Source organism: Podarcis pityusensis, assembly GCF_964106645.2.
Source record: "Podarcis pityusensis genome assembly, chromosome: 2".
NCBI classification, from domain to species: Eukaryota; Metazoa; Chordata; class Lepidosauria; order Squamata; family Lacertidae; genus Podarcis; species Podarcis pityusensis.
In genome coordinates, this window is record NC_138029.1 from 89,829,739 (window position 1) to 89,850,217 (window position 20,479).

At 41.1% G+C, this 20,479-nt stretch overlaps 1 protein-coding gene and 1 long non-coding RNA gene across 7 annotated transcripts in view; one reads left to right on the plus strand and one right to left on the minus strand.

Annotated features, from left to right (window-relative positions):
• TMCC1 (transmembrane and coiled-coil domain family 1) overlaps window positions 1-20,479 on the plus strand; it is a 106,614-nt gene that overhangs the window by 71,564 nt on the left and 14,571 nt on the right. Inside the window, exon 1 of one of the 6 annotated variants that reach the window (XM_080995527.1) lies at window positions 19,498-19,637. The exons of the other annotated variants lie outside the window; for them this stretch is intronic. Within the exon in view, the coding sequence (XP_080851653.1) occupies window positions 19,599-19,637 (39 nt within the window). The 5' untranslated portion in view covers window positions 19,498-19,598. Of the gene's footprint in view, window positions 1-19,497; window positions 19,638-20,479 lie in introns of those variants that run through there. 6 annotated transcript variants of the gene reach the window in all.
• On the minus strand, window positions 1,844-19,372 carry LOC308471512. Its single transcript, XR_013982988.1, has 3 exons — window positions 19,247-19,372; window positions 2,368-3,468; window positions 1,844-2,238 (listed from the first exon to the last, which is right to left on the minus strand). It is a non-coding gene; the product is annotated as an uncharacterized lncRNA (long non-coding RNA).

Here is a 20,479-nt window from a genome sequence, read left to right on the forward strand (position 1 = left end):
TAGAAGTTGATTTTGCCATCAGCCCAATTTATGTAGGGCATATACTTCATCTCTTATATTCATATCTGTCAAATTGTTTTGCTGCTTTTTGCGAATGCTCTGCTTCATGTATAAAAACCACCCAACCTGGCAGTTGGATTTCACGTACTGAAGGGACAGCATCCATCACTGCACTTGAGGATGGGCGGCTAGCTTAGGGGCTCAAGGCAGGCCACTGCTCCATCCTCCAGCACCTCACTGTTGCTTCCTGCCCTCCAGCATACACAGCCTGAGGTAGCTGCCTCATCCCACGTAATGTTAGGGCTGACCCTGAAATCAGTGGTACAGTTGCTTATCCTAACAACACCATATTCATTATTCATTTCTACAGCTGCAAGTATCTACAATTCTTCTCTCCAGATGAGGTGGTTAGCAACAAGCAGTAGGATTTGTTTAGGGCCTGGCTTTATAATTATAATTATTTATTATTTACTCAGTTTGTATACTGCACTTCACCCAAAAATCACAGTGCAACATGAAGATTGAGCTAAACCCCTGGGTGAACTGGAATCTGAATAGACATATTTCTCTTGCTGAATTATTGCTTTAGCTCATAAATGCTACACATGTAAAGATTTAGGTTACATTTGGTGTTAGTGGAGAGGGATTTATATATTTGCTGTTATTAGAGTGGGTCATATAGCGTTCTGAAATGACATGCATTTCCCCCCCAAAATGTATATTGCATATAAAGAATGGCAGTGTTTTTAAGTGCTACTTTTTGTATTTTATAGAATTTTTTTAATTTGGTGTTGCATAAGCATCTGAGTGCTTTCATTTTGGAAGTGGAGAAATGTGGTGTATATCCTTAAAATAAATAACAATTGCTGTGTACACTAGGGGCTTTCTTTAAATGGATGTTTGCTTTTTCTAGCATCATGTCACTTCCCTCCCCCCTTTTCATTCCAGAGCAAAAACTGTTTTCACAACTATAAACATAATTTTTGTTAATACTGCAAGTATGAACATCTTTAAAATGTTTCCAGCATATGTTTAAAATTACCTATAAATTAATTCATGTAAAATCTATTTGATCCACACATTTCTAATCATGTAAATATTCATAATATAAATAAGTGTGTATTAACATTTGTGTTTGTGGCAATCTAAGATACGAGATTGATCTAAAAATTCACAATCCATCTATGAATACAGATTTCACAAATGCAATGTTTTATCTTCACCTGGAGTGCCCTCTGCAGGCTAAACTATAGCCAAACAGGATATGTAAAGCAAGCTTGATTTATTCAGTGTATTGATTGGTAAAGTGTGTTTTGTACCCTTAAAGGGGAAAAGAAGCTTGGGTGGGGGCTATTTTGAGCATTATAATATCTGATGAGGACAAAAGGATCCATCTCTTTCCCATGCTATTGTTCCAGTTGCAACTTCTCAAGGCTGCTTTTCACCAAATATCTAGTTTGGCCAAGTTTATATGCATTGTAATTTGAGCTAATGCATATTTGAACTTCTTAAATGCATATTTTGGATACTATACAAGGGGGAGGTGGAATGCTAGGAGTGCATTCCCCAAATGTGGGGACAATTATAAGCCATTTTAAATGGAGCAAAGAAAGTAGATAGAATTGGGGGGCAAGAACTCCCAGTCCTACAATCCATCACACTAAAATATCTCCTTTGTTTCAGTTCTCTAGCAGGAACAGTACTAATGCAAATATATATCCATTGGACAAAGTCTAGTGTCTGTAATAAACCCTGATATGCATGCAGACTGGGCTAGGAATGTTAGGTTACCAAACTGGAATAAATTAAATATGGATTAAAATATATGTGTTACCCAGTGTGTTCTCTAGCTTTTGCTAGTATACGTGCTGAAACAGACTTTGTTTGAGTGGTTCTGTGGTCAAATAGAGATCCTTCTGATTAGTAGACATCTCTACTGCTATGAGGGTGGCAAACCACACACCACAATTAAACAGCACTTAACCAGTGTTTGGTATCATTAAAGACTTCAGGTGCTGGGGAGCAGTTGGAATTTTTAAAAAATTATCTCTCAGTTATTAGCTTATTTAAATAAGTTCATGTGAAGCTCATCAGAGGTCCTGCCATTAACCTTGCCTCCATTGCTACGGGTTTACACGCTCTGTAGTATAGTAGGCTAGACTAGTCTGTTGTGGCAAGAGTCCTGTTTTCTTAAGTTCTCTTTCAGCCTAAGTGATACCAGGGTTTAAGCATCAAGCACTCCTGACAACCATATGTCAGGAGTGCTCTGATGGTGTTTCCTGCTTGGCAGGGGGTTGGACTCGATGGCCCTTGTGGTCTCTTCCAACTCTATGATTCTATGATTCTAAGATTCTAAGATTCTAAGACTCTAGGTGTAAGTGGTCTAGCCTGGGTTGCAAGCCGATTAGCAAATATAGACGGTAAGTAAGCATTTCACATTCTGAATAAATCAATATAACAGTGTACTTGATAATGAGGCAAGCTTCCTGTTTGTAGGTAAACTGGTGAGGACTTGAGTGAAGAAACCCAGCTGAACCATTGACAGAGTTCCCTGAACCAGAAATGAAATTCTCCTATGTTAGAAGTCTTTTCTTTCTCTATGTAGTTTCATAGCTGTCAACTCTAGCTGTATAGCTAGAAATAGTAAATCTGCCAATGATTTACTTGAAAGTAATTCATCCTAATTACTACCTTTTTATATTGTAAGCTAATTTTTGTTTGTAAAAGATAAGCAAAAATTAATCCACAACTGATCATATTGAATGTATAGTTGTGCAAAACAGGCATGTTTTGTAAATTGGCATAGATGTATTTGCCATTCAGAGGTGAACTTGGGGCTCCATAAATCCCATTTTATCTTGTAATCTTGTGGGAAATTAAGGTTCAGTTTAAATATTGCTTTTGTCGTGTGTGTGTGTGTGTGTGTGTGTGTGTGTGTATTCAACATGCTGTAGAAACTACTGACATATCTTCTTGGCTAAGGAAATATACAAACTGTTGCCTTTGTTTCCAGAACATGTGACAGAAGTAGAAGTACTTAACCAAGTGTATATTTTTTATTATGCTAGATGTCTTAATTGTATTCAGAGTTCATGTGATGAACTGTGACTAATAAATGAAAAAAAAGTTGTTAGCATGCTTGCTGCGAAGCAGATCTCTATTATCTACACTTTTGAACCCCTGAAGGCAATAAGTGTTTAAAACAGATAATTACATTAAGGTTATAAAAAATACTTGATTTTCGATAACATGGTATCTCAGCTGAAGAGCCTTGCCTCCCACAGATATCCTTGGTTCTTTTCTCATGTAAACCATGACACCTAGTCCACACATTCAATGGTCCTGTATCCAAATTTTGGGTTGGGCCCCAGCTTGACGGTAAAAGCAGTTTGATTGTAGAATGGACTCCCTTGGAAGGTGGTGGACTCTCCTTCATTGGTGGTTTTTAAGCAGAGGTTGGATGGCCATCTGTCATGGATGAACAATATGACCATTCAAACATATGGTATAATATTAAGAAATATGCCCACAAATGTGTGTTTCGCCTAAAGAGAGGTCCCAGGTAAGAAAAGCCTGAAGACTTCAAGGTGTATTTCCTGGAACTTTTCACAATGAAAGATTCCAAAGGTATTTACATGCTAAAGGTAAAGGGACCCCTGACCATTAGGTCCAGTCGTGGCCGACTCTGGGGTTGCGGTGTTCATCTCGCTTTATTGGCCGAGGGAGCCGGCGTACCGCTTCCAGGTCATGTGGCCAGCATGACTAAGCTGCTTCTGGCGAACCAGAGCAGTGCACGGAAACACCATTTACCTTCCTGCTGGAGCGGAACCTATTTATCTACTTGCACTTTTATGTGCTTTTGAACTACTAGGTTGACAGGAGCAGGGACCGAACAACGGGAGCTCACCCCGTTGCGGGGATTTGAACCGCTGACCTTCTGATCGGCAAGCCCTAGGCTCTGTGGTTTAACCCACAGCACCACCCGTGTCCCTTATATACATGCTAGTCTATGGTAAAAAGGAAACAAAAAACAAAAAACCACCAGTGACATTGTAAAGATACCAGACTTAGATACAAGCTTTCATTGCAATAAATCTGCTGTTCTTTCGGGTGTCTCAAGATTCTGGTATTCTCCCTGGAACTGTAAGAAACCGATTTGGTTAATAAGCAACTTGTATTATGCAGGTTGAGTTCATCTCCTGCTCATAGAGAGTGGCAAGCAAATCAAATAATGTAATTGTCATGGTGATGAAATTTCAAGAAGAGATGTGACTACTTTTGTCTGAGAAATTACTATGGTTGGTTCTAAGTTTCCTGTTATCATGATATCTGCTCCTTGTTTGGGGTGTATAGGGTGTTAGGGAAGGAGTACTAACATTGGTGGGGGACATGTTGTGCTCCTTTGGGGTACTTTGTCCACCTTTGGTCCCCACGCTGCACTCAGCTCTCACCTGTGGTGATAAAATTTAGTATTTTGTTCAGAGTTAGAGATAGGTATCATTGGTTCTTGCAACCACCGATAAAAACTTCGCCACTTCTAATTTTCTAGCGTTTGTCTGGTCTTCCAATAGGAACCTCACATAGTGAGCCTCTGATTTTCCCGGGAAAGGTACCAGCAAGGGCAATATCAGTTCAACCCTGGCTTGCTCGTATTTCGCACAGTGCAGCAAAATATGTTTTATAGAATTGATGTTGTGGGCACACGAGCAAAGTCTGTCCTGGTAGGGAACTCCTCTCAACCTGCCATCCAACACTGCAGAAGGAAAGACGTTTAGTCTGGCTTTGGTGAATAACCTTCGATAATTTGGTACTGTAAAGTTTCTAATGTAAGGTGCCCATATTGTACTCCTACAGCCAATGGACTACAGACTGCGTGTGATCAAGATCACAAGTCACTCACTATGTGTATTATCCCATAATCTTTGCTTTAGTGTTTTTAGGACGCCTTCATAACCCAGGTAAAAAAGATGGGGGTGGAAGTGACAGACCATTAGAGGTGGCTTTTCTAGCCATGGTTTTCTGCCATTTGCTGACAAACTCCTCTTTGGTCAGATGTTGATACAAACTCTTCCCTAGATCAAACACTGAAATCCTGAGCCAATGTTTTAGGGCAGCCCACCATGCTTTAGTTGAGATTGGGCATTCACCAGATTCTAACACAAGGATGTATGGAGTTGGGGACGCAGTTAGGGACCTGTAGCAGAGATCGTAAATTTTTTGCCTGAAAGCCGTCTAGCTTAGGCAGGTCCCCATTGTGCCAGACATTTGCAGCATAAAGGAGTTGGGAAATGGATTTTGCGTTGAAAACCCTTAAGGCTGCTGGAACATACAATTGCTCTTAAATAAAAAGGCAACTCAGATAATTAAGGAGATGGAGCAACTTCCCTATGAGAAAAAAATCCAGCATTTGGGACCTCTTAGTTTAGAGAAAAGTTGCAATGTTTAATGTAGACTGTGACAGTGTATGTAAGCTAATTTTTTCTCAATGATTAGTGTTTTTGCAAAGAAAAAGACTATAAAAACATTTCTTATTTTATTTTTTTAAATCAAATTATGTTCCATGCTTTTTAGGTGCCTTATATGGTTTTCATGTGTTGTCGCTTTTTTATTTTTATTATGGCTAGGGGCCTCAAAAGCTGGAAGTTGCATGGGCCTCTCTGGACCTCTGGGAGGGCCTGGTCCAGTGGCAAATGGTGATGGGTGAACCCCCATCTGCACATGCATTGGAAGGCGTTTGGGAGACAGGTCTGTTTTATCTGCCAGCGCAGTAAAATATGGTTACCCTCTATAGGGATATTCTTCTGTCTGATTCTGAATATTACATATAATCTCATCCTTCAGTTATATTCCCTTGATCTTAACTTGTCTTTATTATAGACAAATCAGAGGTAGCCAGTGTGGTTCCCTCCAAATACTATTACGCTACAGTATGTACCATACCTGGCTTTCAGCCATACTAGCTTGAAAATTGTAATCCAACACCATCTGGAGGGCTACCCCTGGAATCAATGTTTTGCATAAAATGAACTTATAAAATTATTTTAGCTGACTTTTCTGTCTTCTGCATGTTGTTCACATTTTGAAATTTAGTATCCCCTTTTTCTCTCCTCTTCTGGGTGTTTGTTCCTTGCAACAATATATAAAGAAGCAGTCATGCATATCGTTCCCCCTACCCGTACTGCTGTTTTCTTCCATTCATAGTGCTTTTCCCCAGTTACATAACAAGCTGCCTTTTGAAGGGCCATGCATTCCACAAATAGTTATACACTTTTATGTATGCACACAAGTGCACTGCATGAAAACTGGCTTATACAGAGAAATCCTTTCATTTGGAGTAACATTCTCTAATATATTGGAAACCAAACTACAATAACTGAACTATTTAAGGATAATAACTAAGAGGGTTGTTTTGTTGTTGTTGTTGTTGTTGTTTTTACAAATATTCTTTTAGTGACCTGAAGGCTGCATTGTTGGCCATAGGTATGCATGCTATTCCTCCCCCCTTCCACCATCCAGCTATGGTCTCAATTGAAATAGGTTTTATAAGAGGGGTTCTTGTTTGTTGGCAGCGGGGGCTGTGTTGAAAACAGGCGAAACCAATTTAGCCCAGAACTTATGTTGAGATTAATATGCAGTCTTCAATGTATAGAAATATGATCAGTTTTTAGACTGCCAGTGTACTTTCATGTACCACTGAAATATTTTTATTCTTTGTTATAGATAAATGTGGTTTATAAGTACATGGATAATCATATATATGAATTTGCTGGATTAAGGTTTTGAGTTCCAATATAACAATTTCCACACTCTTCTCCCCCCCCCCACCTTGCACCCAATTGAGAGGAATAAGCAACAGAATCTGTCCCCATCAAGCTTGAGGAAGCTCTACATGTGACATTAACAGGCACTGAGTTGACTTACTGTCCTGTACATGAGAAAGAATCCTTAGCTCACCAAATTCATTGACAAATCTATTCTTCCATCTCTGAATTATTCTGCCAGTGCTTTGGAATGCAGTATTTTCTTTAGCTGGCCTACACACACACACACACACACACACACACACACAAATGTTATACTTGTGTCATGCTAAACCAATCCCAATGCATCCCTGGAGAGAAACCCATAGAAATGTTCACCATGTCTGCTCTGAGAGCGTCTATTAACTTTAAATCTTAGAGTACTTATTCTGCTAGCATTGTTTTGGCAAGGACATTACACTGCTCCTTCCTCATTTGTCTAAACTTCTTGGTTCCAAACAGACTTGGAAAGGAGCCTTGGTTAACTGCAGGTGTTATGAGCATCCAACAAGTTTTGAGCTTAACAGGTTTCCAGCTTATCTAAGAGAAGGAGATTGGAAGCTTTTGCTCTAGTTATTATTATTATTATTATTATTATTATTATTATTAACTGCAGCTTGTTGTTTCATCCAAACCTGATAAACTGGTTGACCTTAATTATTGTAGTGTAGTCTGTGGGTTATGGAGCTGGTTTGTTTCAACAAAACATGGCTAAGAGTAACCAGTTTGTCAGGTTTGGATGAAACAACAAGCTGCAGTTAATCAAAACTGGAAGCCAAAACTTCCAGTCTCCTCTTTATAGCTTTGCAGGAGTGTGTATGTGAGGGAGCACATGCAAGCCTTAGATTCCTGATGGCTCCCTCCCATAATGATAAACCATGCTTTATTGTGATGTCTCATTTGTCCCAGTGTGCAATGTAGACAGTTACAGTATCTCTTTGAGAGTCTTCGTGGGTCACTGTGTATCAGACAATGAATCTCATTAGAACAGGAATGAACTTCTTCCAGGTTGCCGTTGCCTACTATATGAGTTATCCTATAAAATGAGCATGTTGAGTTCATTTCCAATGTTTTGAGATAAGTCTCTGCCAGGTTAAAGATATCAGGAGCATGACTACACAGGTGCAAGGTTGGATCTCCTGATGGAAGGGGCAGAGAGGAGGTGTTTTTTGCCTGTTCTCCTGAAAATCTGCTTCAGAAGGAGGGGAAACTGTCCTGGATGATGTAGAAGGTGGTACTGGGGTCTGTAGGGGGGAGAGAGAACAATAGGAAATCTCCTTCCCATCTCTAGATTGGTAAATCTAGATCCAGCTCATGTCCAAACTGTTTAACGGCAGCAGTGTTCATAATGGAAAGTTGGTTTTTCTACAGTGGCAATGTCAGATGTTCTGGAAAGTTGGAGTCTCTACCCAAGTTACCTTAGTTAGCTTTTTATTTTTAAAAATAATTCATATTCTGTCCTTCCTCAATGATATCAGGGTGGCTAACAATAAATTCCATGAAAAAAATAACACAAAATCATAAAACTACAATCTACTGATTTCACAACTGAACATCATGCATTGTATTGGGACAGGGTCTTAATCTGGCATCTGTATTGGGAAACCTCAATCACATGTCACAATATGATGAGATGTTTCCAATGAAGGAACAATGAGCAAGTTGTAAAACTCTTGAGTTGCGTTTCTGCATTTAGAACTTCTCTACCACTTGTACCAACAACAGTGTCCTCTATTTTCATTCCACTCTTGCCCTTAGTCAGGTGCAAAGATCCAGTTTACCACTGCAGGGGAGCAGGGCTACATTAAATTAGTTGACTGGGTCATGTGGATGAATTTCTCCTGAGATCTCACTGATTAGTTGGGAACAAACATCTTTGATGCCCCTTGAAAGTTCTGCATTGATGAGTTGAAATATATACCCACGTAGTTCCTCATTCTAATTAATGCCAGCCTTGATAAAGTTTGTTATGCTGTGGGTGACTTAAAGTTGTCTGAACCTTTGGTTTTTCTGGTGTTTCTGTTTTGCTTTTCCTACGGCAAAGTTGTTATCTGACTCAAAACCACTTGAAAGATTTTCCCTCTAACTGTCCTTGCATCCAGGTCCACACACCTATTCACCCTGGCTCCAAGGCATTGCAGAGCTTGTAAACTTGGGGTGGGAGGAGGAGCCAAAGGCCTGGGTAGCTAGCATAAGTTACTTCCAACACCCAGGGGCAGAGAAGCATATATAAGGAAAGTGAATTGTAATTGACCTGGAGCTGTAATGGGCATAGCAGTTGTGTGCTCTGTAGCTTTAAATTTAAGTGACGGTGAGCTTGCATTTTTTAAAATGTTCTCTGCTGAAGGAAAAGCATATACCATGCGTGAGCTCAGTGTAACTATTCATTTGCATCAGTGATAGTGGAGCACACAGGGCTGCTTGTTTTGGCAAATGGTCTGTTTATACAGCAAGTGCCCAGAGCTCTTTCAGTCTCACAGATGTAGGGAGCAGAGTAGTTGGTCTGGGCGACAGTCCTAGCAGTACCTAGCACTGAGCAGGGCGTTGCAGATGGGCCATGCAGCAATGTTTATGTGGTGTTGCTGTACCTGTGTATGCTGTGAAAATCATTTCAGTGAACCTGGCAAGGTGAGATCCTGCAGAAAAGCATTGCTGCGTCTGATTTGGCTGCTCTGTTTACAACTCCAGTGGCTCATTAATAAGCAATATTCTTAGATATGCTCCTCCCCCCTCCCTTGCTGGCTTGGCTTTTTATAATCCTTGAGTCATTTTTAACATCTGCAGTTAAGAAGCTTGGAAGCGTAAGAGCTCCCGTCTGAGTGAGTGTTAATCTTGAATATAAATGACACATTCTTTATGAGGAGTAATATTAGTAAAATTGATGTGTCACATAGCTGCCTAGGTCAGCCACATATTTTGATGCAAATGCTTGCTTTGGTTTTCAGTTGTACAATGTGCATTTCATGGGAAGCCTGAACATATTGCAGAATCATCCTTGGTGTTGGAAAAAGCAGCCTGTATGGGCACATGCCCTTATCATTAAACCAGTGACCTTCAGAAATAAACTTGCCATCTTTTTAGGTTTTTATAAGCTGCCACATCAAGCATCATATTCCAACATGAATAGAAACAAATGTGGAAAATCCCAGGTTTTCTATGCATCTGCATTTCAGTAAATGGTGGAAATATGAGAGGCCCCTGCTTATTAGGTTATTAATACCTCTGTTATCCCTCAAGTTTGGTATGCAGAGGAGAGTAGATAAAATGTTTACATTACATTTTGATAGCTTCATGTTAAAAGATAGTTGATCCAAGAAATTCCCTCTTCATTCTTATTCATATGTGGAACGGGCACTCTAGTAATATGAGCCAGAGCATTTGGTTACAATAAATACATGGTAGAAATGGCTGCAGAATATTCAAGCAGGAAAAAGCACCATTCTGTTGGCTCAGTTTGTTTATATTTTGGGTAGAGAGTATCTTCTATTAAACAAGATCAATTGTCCTTTCTGTGAACTAGAAAAAGGGGAGATGAGGATCTTTACTCTTGAGGATCTGCCAGGAACTTTATTGCTCTCTATAATCCTGGAAAAGAGGTTGATCTGCCCTATGCAGAGCCCCTGCTTTTGTTGGGACCCCTTGTCACCACAAAGTGAATGTGGAGCAGTTAGACTGAGGGGCCAGTCTTTGTTCTCTGAGGTTAAGGCCTTGTGGCAGCAGAAGTAACATTCCTCACTGCACCTGCAGGGGAAACAATCTCTTAACACCTCCCTTAACACCTCACACACATATACTTCTGCTTCTTCCATATTTACTGATTAAGTGAAGCGATAAAGTGCTAGAGAATTAGGTGGATATCACTGTAGGCCCTCCTTTTTTAATCTTTGCTGTTTGTGGAGATGTCAGTTAGAATCTATTAAATCTGCAGGAAGTTTGTACCACACATGTGAGTGTATGTGTGTCTGGCGTCGTAAACTTTGTCATCCTATTAATATTTATTTAGTCACTGTTCGTTTGCAAATTTCATAACATGTTTGAGCTGGCCTACAATAATAACAGGAAATAATCTTAACTTTAAAGGTGAGGTAGCGTCTACTCATTGTCTACTGAAGTGAAAGGATGGGAGCAGGAGGAATGAATCAAATAATTTATTGCTGTATTGTATCAGCTGCATTTTTAAATACTTGCATATTTTTACCAGTCTCTACCAATAGAAATAAACATTTAACTGCCGGTATCTTAATATTAATAACCTTGCTAACCCTAGACCAGGTCTCTTGGTGGGAGGCTTAATGCCTGGGTTTAATCAGTGTTAGACTTTAGAACTGGTATGTTAAAACAGGATGACAGATCCTTCTGTCTTCAGATAGGTCTGTATGAGCATGTATGACCCACTTCAAAGCCCCTGCAATTAGCGTGTGAAGAGTTAATGAACCTCGGAAAACTTCCCAAATTGTGTTTCTGGCACCCCCTTTAATCCTAGGCAATCAACCCCTGTAAAAGCTTGTTTGAGGTAATAGCCTGGGAGTAGTGAGCCATTAGTAGAACAAATCATCAAAGAACTAAGTGTGAGAATGCAGATAGTGGGGCCTCTCTCTGTGTTACAAAAGACCTGGTCTTGGGTTAGAACATGTGGGATATGACCATTCTCTGAAAAAGGCAAGGATGCTGCTGTGTCTATGAGAGAGACAGAAACTTGCGGGGGAGGAAGGCTGGGGGCCCTTCCACTGTAGGCTTCAGATTATATATGTGTGTAAATAAACCATACATCATAAAGACACCAGAGTCTGTGTCCCCCTGGGTTAAAGTGTGCCTGGTACCTCTGGAATCTCACACCGCTCAAAGATAGGGTGGCATATAACAATATTTTCAGCATTAAGCTGCCCAGATCCACTTCATTAAAAGATGACAGAAGTGGTGCTAATAGTCTCTAAGCAGCAGATTTAGTAATTCAAAACTGGAGTTCCTTATACAAGCCACACTGTCCATGTGCATCATGTTTTAACTCTGGATTCCCAGTGGGTTAGGCTCTTGCAGTTGGACTGTGTGATGAGTCATGATATGTCACTGTTCCTTTAATTAGAGCATTCTTAACAGGATTATTACACAGCTAGTTACCCATCTGCCTTGATTTATCTGTGTCTTTTATAGAATTTTATTGTAGAATTTTTGAACTACATGTTTCTACCAGAGCATGAATCCTCTTGCACACCAGTTGCATCTTAAAATGCTTCTTGCGTTTAACAGCAAGCTAGTAAGAGAATTGTTTAAACAAAACATTAAGCTTTGCTAGTGTTTCTCATTTTGTGTCATATGACGTAGGCTTATAAAATCAGTTATGTTTGGATCACAGACAGCTTTTAGTTTAGCCACCTGTGAAAATTGCTGGAATGAAGAAACTTTGGTATTACTACTATTGCTGCTATTATTATTTCTTCAATCTATATCCCTCTAAAGGTGACTAGGGCAGTCAACAGCATATCATTAAAGCATTCTAAAATAAGTGACATTCTCAGCCAATGATTTCAGAGTTACCAGTGACAGTATCAAGCATCAGGTGCCTGGGGTAAACAATAATGTTTTGATATTCCTCCTGCAAGCCAATGAAAGATGTATCTCACCAGGGAGGGCTTTCCACAAAGGGAGAACCACCACTGAGAAGGCCCTGTCATGAGTCAACACTAATGAGTCTGTCACCAGTAGTGGAACAACCAACAAGGCCTCAACATGCAAGTTCCAAGGTGCATGGACAACTGAGGCCAGACTATCCCAGCTGAGGAAAAGAGGCTTAGCCCTGTGCAAAAGGCTGGTCCAGTCACAAGGGTTATAAGGTTATAGTTAGTGGTGCAGCTAGGTAATCCGGTGATCCCATTCACATTAATGAGATATGACTGTCCTGAGAGAAAGGAATGCCCTGGAACAGAGGCTTTCAACCTTTTCGAATCCACAGGTCCCTTGGCCAACTACACTCTTTCCAATTATGTCACCCCTTGCCTGCAGAGCTGGCAACCTCTCACCTTTTCTTGAACACCCTCCTTTGTGGAGTATTCCCTCAGCCTCCTCTCTTCTCCCATCTGCTTGGGAGTCCTCTGGGCAGCCGCTGCTGCCACTCCTGATCTCTGAGCTGCACCCCCCTGCCCCAAAGAGAGATGCCTTCTCACACCGTCCCACAGGGGCCTGGGACTTGTCTGTCCATTCCCAGTGTAAACCACATTGAGATTTTTTTTCTTTAAAATATAAAGTGGTATAGAAATGAAATGAATAATAATAATGGTAATAGTAATAACAATGGTGATTAGACATTCCAACCTCTAACCAAGGTTTAAGGTGCTATTTGGCGATTACCTTATATATTTTGAGTTTCTAACACTGATGAGTGTGTGTGTAGAAACTAGCCTACTGTACAGAGTTAGAATTAACATTCAATGTTGCCCCACTCTTGCCTGTGGCCCTTGAAAGGTTGGCCAGAAGGGAATGTGGCCCTCAGGCTGACAGAGGCTCCTCACCCCTGATGTAAAGCATATGAGCTGCCACTGATCTGTTGCTTCCTGCTATTATCCTCTCAGGTCATTATAAACCCATTTTCCTCCCAGCTGAGCTCAAAATACTGAAAATAAGCCACCAACAGGGAGAGTTAGGGGCATTTTCAGGAGAGTTTGGCGCGCGCGCGCGCACACACACACACACACACACACACTGCTTGGTTCCCCACATAGAGCCTTCCTTGCATTCAAGCAGTCTTGACCAATACTTGTAGTTCGATGTAAGAGGTCAGTCATTTAAGTTGTGGTTACTGTATTGTGCTTCTATGAACCTTAGCATTAATGTGCAGGTGCTGTTTTAAAAATAACTTTAACAGCAGTTTTAAATGTTCAGATAAGACTTCTGCTAATAGAAATGCCAGCTTGCTATCTAGAGTAATCAATACCAAAACAGTGATATGAACTTGCCAGCATGCTGAGTAAACAGTGTTATGTTAAGGATGATGTCAGATGAGAGGAGTTGTCAGCGGAATTATATGTATGCATCGTAGCAGGGCACCAATAATTTCCGGTGGAGATACTGAACAATAATCCACATGGTGCAGAATAGCTGTTGGCTAGCTCATTCAGGTGTCTTTTAAGGACCTGATGCAGTCAGTCATAGTTTTTAGTGATTTCTCTCGGCTGCATGTCAAGTTAGGACATTTGCTTTACTGACATGCAGATTTGCAAAGTACACTCAACTCTGTGTACTCATCATGAATCATGTAAGTTCTTATACAGGGCTTGGATTTTGGGTCTCTCTAAACACTGGATGGACAACATGTAGTTAAATTACAGTTGTGAAAGTGCAGAATTCATAGAATCATAGAATTGGAAGGGATCCAAAGGGTCATGTGGTTCAACCTCCTGCGATGTAGGAAACACAACTAAATAACCCATGACAGAAAGCCATCCAATTTCTGTTTCATTTCCAGACATACTAATGGATAATAACTGTGGAGCTTTCTTCTAACAAGCAGACTATAAACATGATAACTCAAGGTGGAATGTGCCTCAAAGCAGCACTGGGTTATAAACTATCTGGTGCAGAAAAAATATCCCAGTTTGTTTTATTATTTACTTATTTATCAAAAATATGTTTAGGGTGCTTTTCTGGGCAAGTAATCATCCTTGCAATCAACAAAAAGCAACAAAATTTTAAACTACAACTCAGCAACACTACATATTTTTTGTTTTAACAGAGCCAGAAGAAATGTAATTTACCCATAATTAGGGAAATGGATTTTTTCCTTTAAATCTGTCATGCAAGTTTTGGTAATTAAGATTGCTTATCAAGTTTTCCATAGTCTAACCTCACCAGAATATAAGCTTTGTGGGAATTAGAGCTCTTTTCCCATCACAACTGAAATAATCTTCAGAAACCGGTCTGCAGAAATAATAATAATATGTATATGTATATGTATATGTATACGTATACGTATACGTATACGTATACGTATATGTATATGTATATGTATATGTATATGTATCCCATCTCACTGAGTTCCTCCAGCCACTCTTGGTGGCTTCATACAAATTTAAACACAATATGACATCAAACATTAAAAACTTCTCTGAACAGGGCTGCCTTCAGATGTCTTCTAAAAGTCAGATAGTTCTTTATTTCCTTTTCATCTGACGGGAGGGTGTTCCACAAAGCGGGGGCGAGCACCAAGAAGGCCCTTCGCCTTTTATTATACAAAAGGATTCCATAGAACTGTCCCTCTTTTAAAGTGACCACTACATCCTATGAGAAACATTCTTTTATAATTTATGTGTTTAAAAACCAGCTGTACAACAATTGCACCCATTATATATGGACCAGAGAACATCTAGGTCATCTGCAGGACTTGTATTTACATGGGATTTCAAAGGGAATCTTCAGGCCTTGGTGAAGGTTGGTTACTCTTGCTGCTGTATGAAGGCATCACCTTACTCCTGCTCTGTCTGGGTACAGGGCAAACTCATCACTGCTCTTCTCTGGGCCCAAATACATATGCTTCTTGTTCTTCCAACACAACAGCACCAAGTATATGGGGCAGAGGGAGCTTCAGCCAACTTCAATATTTTGGGGCAAAGGACTCAGCCCCCCCAATATTGAGGATGTTGCCACACCCCACTGTCAGTCCCCATTCCCCCGCCCTGCTGGGCAAGCGCTCAGTAGCCGGGCTGGACTCGCAAGGGTGAACATCACCCTCTGTGCGCCCCATCCCTCACACACTCTGGGTGCAGCTAGTAGCTAAACCCACCAAGAAACGCACAGCCAATAATGTTAACAGCTTTCTCTTATCTGCTAGGATTTAAGAAACCTGCTTTGAATAAATGGTGCCTCCAGTCTGCAGTTACTATAATAATAAACATTTTTTAAAAGTGTGCTGCTCAGTTAATCAGGGATGCCTTTTAGTCTGTATTGTTTCTGGTCGGTAATCCAGATTATTATTTTCTCCAAGCCCTGTGAACCATGTTTGGCAGGTTGGTAGAGCCTGTCATTCACCTGATGTCACAATGATGTGAGGTGACCCTATTTTGCCCACGTGAAATCAAACTATGCAGGCAAAGTATCAGTGATCAGCACTAATCAGATGATCATTGGGGCTTTGTAGGTGTGCCTGCAAACTCCCTATTGGCTTGAGCCAGGTCTTTGCCTGCCTATTTCTGATGTCAGGTGTAGGGCAGGTGGAGGTGGCTTGGCCAAAATGCCTTGTGAGGCAAAATGGTGAGGCCTTATGGGTCTAACTAGGCACGTGGGCGAGAGATTTCTTAAACTTGGTTTGCCACTGTTCCATGGTAAGACATGTTCAAAGCTGTGTTCCTCAAGGGCTGCCCTAGAAAATGGTCCAGAAAATTCAAGTGATGCAGAATGTAACTGATAAGGCTATGTGTGTACGCCCATCTACAACCTACATTACAGTGTTTACACTGACTGTCAGTTTGTGTCCAAGCCCAATTCAAGGTGCTTATTGACTACTAAAGCCCTACATACCTGCATGGTTCAAAGACGACTCCTCCCTCCATGTGTGATGCGGCTACTATTAAGATCTTCAAGCAGGGCTGTCCTCAAAATTCCAGAGAGAAAATCACAGTGACTGGAAGAAGTAGGGCCTCCCCTTTAATGATTAGTAAACTCATTCAACTAGATTTGGAATGTGCATGTCTTTTTTCGGAGCCCTGCTTTAAAAGTCAAAGCTTATCACATGCCAGATAACACCTTTTTGGAGTTCAACAGTTAGAATACCTCCATCACCTTCCCTTACTTGTCTCTGAAACCTGCCCTATAGTTGAAATAAGGGTTATTTGAATGAACTTACAATTATCAAAGCTGTAAAATGAAATACAAGTGGTAAGTTCAACGTAAATAGTTATTAGCTAGTGGTTAAGAGCCAAATTTGGCAATGCAACTTACTATATAGCCATACACTATGACATCAATCCAAGGCAGTTACTCCCTGGATAAAGACACAGCACTGCTCTTGACCCAGTTTTCTTATATCCAAAAGCACTTGCTATTTGTATAGATGGGTCAACAGGTGCACATGCATAGAGAAACTTCATTTTCTTGTTTGCCATTCTGTGCACAGTTTCTGAAAAAAACGAAACTGTAAGGAGTATCACATGGTCAGACTAATTATAGTGTCGATTGCTACTTCTCATGAGAAATTTCGAACACACCTTCAGAAATAAGTGATTCAGACAAAAAGCCACCATTCTATTATTCCCGTATCCTGAAGCCATAGTGGCCAACCAGATGCCTGTGGCAGTGGTTTTCAACCAGTGTGCTGTGGCATTCTGGGGTACCCTGAATCATAGTCAGGGGTGCCATGGACAACACTGGCCTCTGTCCCTCTTTCCTTCCTTCCCTCCCTCCCTCTGATGCCCTATTGCGTCTCTGCCTCCCAAAGGCTTGCACAGATGTTTGTGGCAGCAGCTCTGGCTACAAGCTCCCCAGGCAAATGGTGCCTCTGGGACTGGCCGGGGGGTGCTTCCCAGGCCTCTGTGTGGCAGTGTGAGGAGGTACCTCTCTTTGGGGTGGGGGGGGCAGCTCAGAGACCAGTGGTGGAAGCTGCTGCTGCCCAAAGGACTCCCAAGGAGAGGGTAGAAGAGAGGAGGCTGAGGGAACACTCCACAAGGGAGGGTGGTCAAAAAGGGGTGAGGGGCTGCCAGCTCTGCAGGCAAGGGGTGACATAACCAGGCTCCTGAGCCTCACAGGGGTGCCGAAGAAAGAACGTAGTTGGTCAAGGGAGCCGTGAACCTAAAAAGGTTGAAAACCTTTGGCCTATGGGAACCAGATGCATGCAGGAACATGAACACAACGGAACATTCCCCACGTGCTCCCTGGCAACTGAAATTGAGTGGGGTACCACCTCTGATACATGGCCATTGTAGCATGACAATAGTTATCGAGGACAAGACTATCAATGGCTATCTAAAACCCTTTTAAAACCAGCTTTATTCTTTGCATGCACATCAGTCTCTGACTTTTGTCTTCTGGGTTTCTGGGGGTTTTCCTGTTGTTATTCTGTCTCTCACAGCTCCTGTAAACCTACCATTAAAATTATGGACTGGTCATTTCTTCATCAGAGGGCAAACGGGCAAATTTAGCAGGGGATCAAATACTTTCCCCCTCACTGTATGTGTAACCCTTGTAAGTGTGCCTAGTGTCTATTGTGCCATGCGCTCAGTTGAGGAACTGAGATCATTCATTGCTTATCCTGAGCAATAAAACTGTTTACACTTGAAGAGCTCCACTTTCAGGAAGCAATTCAGTTTTGTCAAAAAGTAGGATTAATATTTACCCACTAGCTGAGAGTTTCAGTTAAAGGGCTAACTAAGGTTCCTAGTATCACCTGGTCTAAAGTTTTTAAAAAAATGATTTCAGCTTCACAGCCAAAGATTTAACAGAAGAGGGCATTAAAAAGAGGAAAGTCTGATAGCACACACAGAAGCTACATGTAAAATGAAATTTGCTAGCTATGTCAAGTCTGCAAACGGCAAAGAAAACTCAAGGTCCAGGAGCAAGTACTCTCTGCAGTAGGTTTGTGTGTGTGTTTGTAGATGAGCCTTGCCCAAGAGAGTGCCTTTAACTACTTCCATTTCAGTTTTCATTATAAACTATATTTTGTTACATCTTAATTTAAACCTTATCTACAGCACTTGGGGGACGCGGGTGGCGTTGTGGGTTAAACCACAGAGCCTAGGACTTGCCGATCAGAAGGTCGGCGGTTCGAATCCCCGCGATGGGTTGAGTTCCCGTTGCTCGGTCCCTGCTCCTGCCGACCTAGCAGTTCGAAAGCACGTCAAAAGTGCAAGTAGATAAATAGGTACCGCTCTGGTGGGAAGGTAAATGGCATTTCCATGTGCTACTCTGGTTCACCAGAAGCAGCTTTAGTCATGCTAGCCACATGACCTGGAAGCTGTACGCCGGCTCCCTTGGCCAATAAAGCGAGATGAGCACCACAACCCCAGAGTCGGCCACAACTGGACCTAATGGTCAGGGGTCCCTTTACCTTTTATAGCACTTGGACAGCCTTTATCTATAGTAGGCATAGTGCAGTTTATTTTTCCTACCTACATCACCCCCTGGTGATTGCTGCTAATGGGACATGCGGTCAGTAGTTAAGGGTTGTGACCCCTCAGAGTTGTGGAACATAAATGTGTACATATTTAACTTCCTTCCATTTTTAAAGGAGGGGATTACTAATACTCCTCCCACCAAAGAAAATCCTGTAGTGCTTTTAATGTCTACACCACTTGAATTTAATACTGGGTCAAGTCACTCTTAAACCATTCTATACTTCATTTTGTTTAAATAGCTTAACTTGCTCCATTGGCAGAACACACTGTGAAGGTTGGTGTGGTTTAAAGATTGCCCCTTCCTCCTTGGGTGCCTTCCACCTCAGATGACACCTTTTGGCTCCAACTCACCCTTTGCATGGGTTCTCAACTATGTGTGATAGGTAGGGCGGAATCATGTTTCATCTGCTGGCAAGTCTTTACAGCTTCCTTTGTTTTCTCTGGACCGCTTTTAAAGAAAAAGAGAGAGAGAGAGAGAGAGCGCCTGTGTGTTAAGAGTCCACAGCTCACATGATGTCATGCTGTTATTTTTCATGAACTAATGCCTTCCCTGTTTGGGGAGGAGCTGCTGAGTAATTAAATGATTCATTGGTTTCTGTATTAAGCCACCTTCCTTAAGACTTCATTTTACTGCATGCAGCGAGTGAGTGTAGAATAGCTTTCAGCAGAGCTATTGTAGGCATGTTGCTCCTTTGTTCAAGTCATGCACTGGGAACAGCTATTGCGGCTCAGAAAAGCCAAGGTAGGTGAGAGAAAGGGGGATCCTTTCTTTCCCGTTAAAAAGAAAAAAACAATTGTAGTTAAGTTTTTATTAAGGGTTTACTTATTAAGAGTAGTCAATATGTTGAGAAAGTTAAATGCTAATTTCATTTCCATGTGACTTTTCCCATTGTAGACATTTTTAAGGCTTGGCTACATACCAGTATATTTTGTTTGGGAGAGTTTCAGCATCTCTGGCTGCTATGGAATTTTTGTGCTCAGTAAATTGATGTACATTTCAGACTTGGGTGGGTACATGAGAACGAAGGTGAATCATCCTGGAAGTTTAGATACAGTCATGATATTGATACCTCATAGTGTTGAATGAACCTTACTTTGGATGCTCACCTATTCAGCCATTTGTACAAGCATACTCCTGTTCTGGGGGATGTGGCCCCCACATTCCAACTATATTTTTTTATTTTTTAAAACATTATAGGCTGCTTTTCAAACAAAGTTTCACAAAGTGGTTTACAACAGATTGGGATCCGTGCTGGCCCAGGATTGTATGTGGAAAGGAAGCATGAACACACAGTCACACAATAAGAGACTGAATTTACTTAAAAGGTTTATTTGCTATATATACTATTACTGTGCTTGCTATGTGTGCTGGAAATATAGAGCTTTTGGAAGTATCACATTACTCTCTCTGTTGTACAGGATAATACATATGACCCAGGACAGTTAACTCCTTTGCTCTTCACGAAGCTAGCATCTGGATGAAATTTCTTGACCCTCATCCTTTTAAGTTCTCCAAAAACTGGAGAGGCTTGCTGGTATTCTTCTCACTGATTTAGAGGTTTCACCTGAATATTGAAGAACAAT